Genomic DNA, 4,531 nt, shown 5'->3' with positions numbered 1-4,531 from the left:
AATTACACCACTCATTATGAAGTATCTGATTTCTTTGAGGATCCTGAAGGAAATATTGGCCATTTGATCAATGATGAAAAAGTTAAATATGTAGGTTTGTTAAGTATTCATGTAAATAAATTATATAAGAAACTTTTTGTTAAGTTTTATTTTAATTTCTATATATTTGAATTCCAAGTGTGATGTATATAAATAATGTTCAATAAAATATTTATGTTTATGAATTTTAAAATTACTAAATATGTCAAGTTCTAAAATAATAATAATAAAATTTTTAGTATATGATACTATGTACAGTATTTCTTAGAAAAATGATTTCAATCAAGAAATTAATTTTACTGCATATATACTTTTACTCATTTTATTATTATTATTTGTCTTTGAAAAAAATGGCAATGACATATAGTAAAGATGTTTGCCTTGCAGATAGTGCAAGTTCGCATACCATTCTCAAAAGTAATATATATTTTACTCATCTTGTGCCAAAAGAAGAATATGTTAATACTATTATTGGCTCAAGTAATGTGATAGAAGGTTTTGGAAGAGCTATAATTTTATTTTTCGGAGGAACAAAATTCATAATAAATAATGCACTATTGTCTACTAAGTTTGTAAAGAATTTGTTGAGTTTTAAAGATATTCGCCGAAATGGATATCATATTGAAACAATGAATGAGGAAAATCATGAGTACTTATGTATCATAACTCATGATTCAAATAAAAAAGTTATATTAGAAAAGTTACCCTCACTTTCATCTGGGTTATATTATACTAAAATTAGTGCAATTGAATCACGTGCTATTGTAAACCCGAAGTTTACCAGCCCAAATGAATTTATAATTTGGCATGATTGATTGGGTCATCCGGGAACAACCATAATGCGGAGAATTATTGAAAACTCTCATGGACATTCACTAAAGAACCAGAAGATTATTAAATCTAGTGAATTTTGTTGTGTTGCGTGTTCTCAAAGAAAGTTAATTTTAAGGCCATCACCGGTAAAGATTGGATTTGAGTCCCCTGAATTCTTAGAAAGGATTCAAGGCGATATATGTGGACCTATTCATCCGCCATGTGGATCTTTTAAATATTTTATGGTACTAATAGACACATCTTCAAGATGGTCACATGTGTGCTTATTGTCTCCGCAACATGGTGTTTGCGAGATTACTTGCTCAAATTATTCGATTAAAAGCACAGTTTTCAGAAAATCCAATCAAAGCAATTCATTTTAATAATGCTGGTGAATTTACTTTCCAAGCCTTTGATGCTTATTATATGGCTAACGGAATAAGCGTTGAACATGCAGTAGCTCATGTTCACACATAAAATGGGTTAGCTGAATCACTTATTAAACGCCTCCAATCAAATCTCCCAACGTCGGCCTGGGGGCATGCTATTTTACATGTTACAATACTTATTCGATTGAGGCCAACAAGTTATCATCAGTTTTCTCCTCTGCAATTAGCTTTTGGCCAACAGCCAAATATTTCCCATTTAAGAATATTTCGGTGTGCGATATATATGTTCCTATTGTACTACCTTCTCGCACTAAAATGGGATCCCAAAGAAAAGTGGGGATATATGTTGGATATAATTCTCCCTCTATAGTGAGATGTCTTGAGATACAAACTGGAGATGTATTTAAATCCCGATTTGCATATTGTCATTTTGATGAATCAAAATTTTCAATATTAGGGGAGAGAGAATAAGCTTCTTGAAAGGAACTGAATTGAAATGCATCATCCTTGATGCATTTAGATCCTCAATCAGGGCAATGTGAACTAGAAAATGTAAAACCTGTTGGAGACAGATGGGTATTTATGAGAAAAAAAAATGAGAAAAATGAAGTTGTATGCTACAAAGCTCGACTTGTGGCACAAAGTTTTTCACAAAGGCCCGGTATAGATCATGAAAAAATATATTCTCCTATAGTGGATGCAATAACATTGCGTTATTTGATCAGTTTATCCGCATACCATAAACTACATACGCATCTAATGGATGTGATAACAAGCTATTTATACGGATCATTAGATCGTGATATCTATATGAAAATTATTATATTTTAGTAGTAAATTAGTAATTGTTAATAATTTGATTAATAATTTATGTTTTTGTAGAGTTCACGGATGTTGACGTGTGATCACCCTGTCCCTCCGGATCAGTACGATGATAGGGTGGAGAAGCATTTACGATTTACTGGTTTTTATCATGCATCTCAGATTGGAATTGTCCAATGTCAAAAAGCACTCGTAAATGCTCTAGTCGAAAGATGGCATCCAGACACACATACCTTTCACCTTCCGGTTGGTGAATGTGTTGTCACATTGGAAGATGTGGCTATAATTCTTGGTCTTCCAACGGAGGGTCTTCTAGTCACAGGGATGACTATGAGTAGTTTTGAAGCCTTAGAGGCAGAGTGTTTGCACTAATTTGGAGTTGCACCGAGAAAGTCAGACTGTAGAGGAAGCGGCATAAAACTAACATGGCTTCGGAATCTAAAAGAACGGTTACAGTTGACTGATGAAAATAGTATGCAGAGGTACGTGAAGTGCCACATTATGTTGTTGATCGGTACGATCTTGTTTGGAGACAAGTCTAGGGCATCTGTGCACTAGAAGTTTCTTCCTTTACTTTGTGATTTTGGCAGTATTGGACAGTACAGTTGGGGATCGGCATGCCTAGCACACCTGTACAGGGCGTTATGTAGGGCATCTCGTTTTGACTGTAAGGAGATCGATGGTCCATTAACATTTCTGCTCGTTTGGGCTTGGATTCGCCTGCCATATCTAGCGCCAGTTCCTAGGGAACCCTATAGTTTTTCGCTTGCAAACAGGTAACATTATCTTACATTTACTCTGTATCTTCATATTTAGAATCCAGTTGTGTTAATGAAATAAGTCATATTAGGTGGCGTAACTGGGAGCGTGGAGACCGACGCTTTAGGTATCTTACACTTGCTCACTTTAGGAAGGCCTTAGATGATCTTCAGGAAGGCCAGGTGTATCTTCATCAAAGAAGAAGTATTTGGTTTGGGTTTAGTGTTATTGTTATTCAGATTGTAATCATCAGTCTTGTTTATTTTTTTCCAGTTTGTGTGGGTTGCTTATGCTGTGGATCGCGTGGATCCGGACATAATTCCTGCAGACATCTACATGCACTTGGTTGTGTAGAGTGCTACGGTGTCGTTGGTGTCTTTTGAATGCATTGAGTGACATGCAACCGATCGGTATAGGCGACAGTTCGGTTTTGTTCAGGGAGTTCCTCATCAGGAACGGAATCTAGACAAGGCACACGGAGAAGTCCTGACTGGTCCTAAGAATCTTAACTGGGCCACGGCCACGAGTCATGCATTTTGGGTGATGCAGTGGATAAACAGGTATAATTACGTTCTTACTGAGCTCGATGGTTCTCATCATCCCTTAGATATTTACATGTACTGGTGCCGTACAAAATATGGCAACCACTTGAACTTGTCGGATCTTGTGGTTCAAGAGAATGATTAGGGTGATCAGGTTATGGATGATGTGGTTCAAGAGAATGAGGAGAATGAAGAGCATGAGCCACAATCACCTCCACCTCCACCTCCACAAGAACAACCTCAGTCCTCAAGCCAATATCTACCTCAAACACAATTTACCTCATCATACCCAATACATCAGCAGTATTAGAGTGTGCCACAGTTTGACTCAGCAGATGGAGGTTCTTTGAGCCAGTTGCTTGGGTTCATGGCTACAGATGCAGGCCAATCACAATATGGCCATCAGCCTGACATCATGGCAGGTACGTATTCCTTGGACGCGAGGCATCCATGCCGCACTTCCTTGAGTGCTTTTGGAGGGTTGGTATCTGGTGACTCTAGTAGGAGTGACGGTGGTCGAGAAGTTCTTAATAGTCAAAACCCTAACCGTGTTTCAATGAGTCTAATTGAAGAAAATGCCAAGACACTTGAGCAAGAGACTGGTGAGTATCTAGTAGATGAACCAGATGACGAGGATGACGAGGAGGATGAAGATGAGGACATGGACAAGGATGAAGAATCCCGTAATGATGCACCTGATGATGGTGATGATGCAGGTCCTATTATTGCTTTACTTGTTTGGTCAATTCATTATATTATATTCATATGTGGTATCTTTGTTGGTTTGATTATATTATATACCTGTTTGCTCAGTTGATGTAATTATATTCATGTTAGGGTGGTCTGTCTAATTAAATTGTATACAGGTGAGGTACGCACTCCAGATGAGACAGGCAAAGGGTACAATCTCAGGGTTGATCTGCCTCGTCGTAGCGCTAATCGATTCACTCCATCTGTGTTCAAAAAGGCCGCCAAGAAATACAAGAATATTGTGAAAGATGTAAAGTGGACAATGAGAAAGTGAATGTTGTGTAGTTAACATTTTCTATGTATCAGTTAACTTTTCTATGTATCAATTAACTGTTCTATGTATCACTTACTATGTATCAAGTTATAATGTTTCAAATGTCGTTAATTTTTTTGGACAAATAGCATAATATATAATTC

At 36.9% G+C, this 4,531-nt stretch overlaps 1 protein-coding gene across 1 annotated transcript; it reads left to right on the top strand.

Annotated features, from left to right (window-relative positions):
- The first annotated feature begins 2,132 nt into the window (after nucleotides 1–2,132).
- LOC140180737 (protein MAIN-LIKE 1-like) lies at nucleotides 2,133–3,176 on the top strand. The gene is made up of 4 exons (XM_072222023.1): nucleotides 2,133–2,422; nucleotides 2,654–2,839; nucleotides 2,914–3,004; nucleotides 3,096–3,176. The coding sequence occupies exons 1-4, from the start codon at nucleotides 2,133–2,135 to the stop codon at nucleotides 3,174–3,176; spliced, it is 648 nt and encodes a 215-aa protein (XP_072078124.1).
- Nucleotides 3,177–4,531: the final 1,355 nt, after the last annotated feature.

The sequence above is a fragment of the Arachis hypogaea genome, chromosome 17, assembly GCF_003086295.3.
Source record: "Arachis hypogaea cultivar Tifrunner chromosome 17, arahy.Tifrunner.gnm2.J5K5, whole genome shotgun sequence".
Classification (NCBI taxonomy): Eukaryota; Viridiplantae; Streptophyta; class Magnoliopsida; order Fabales; family Fabaceae; genus Arachis; species Arachis hypogaea.
This window is presented reverse-complemented; position numbering and strand designations above follow the sequence as displayed.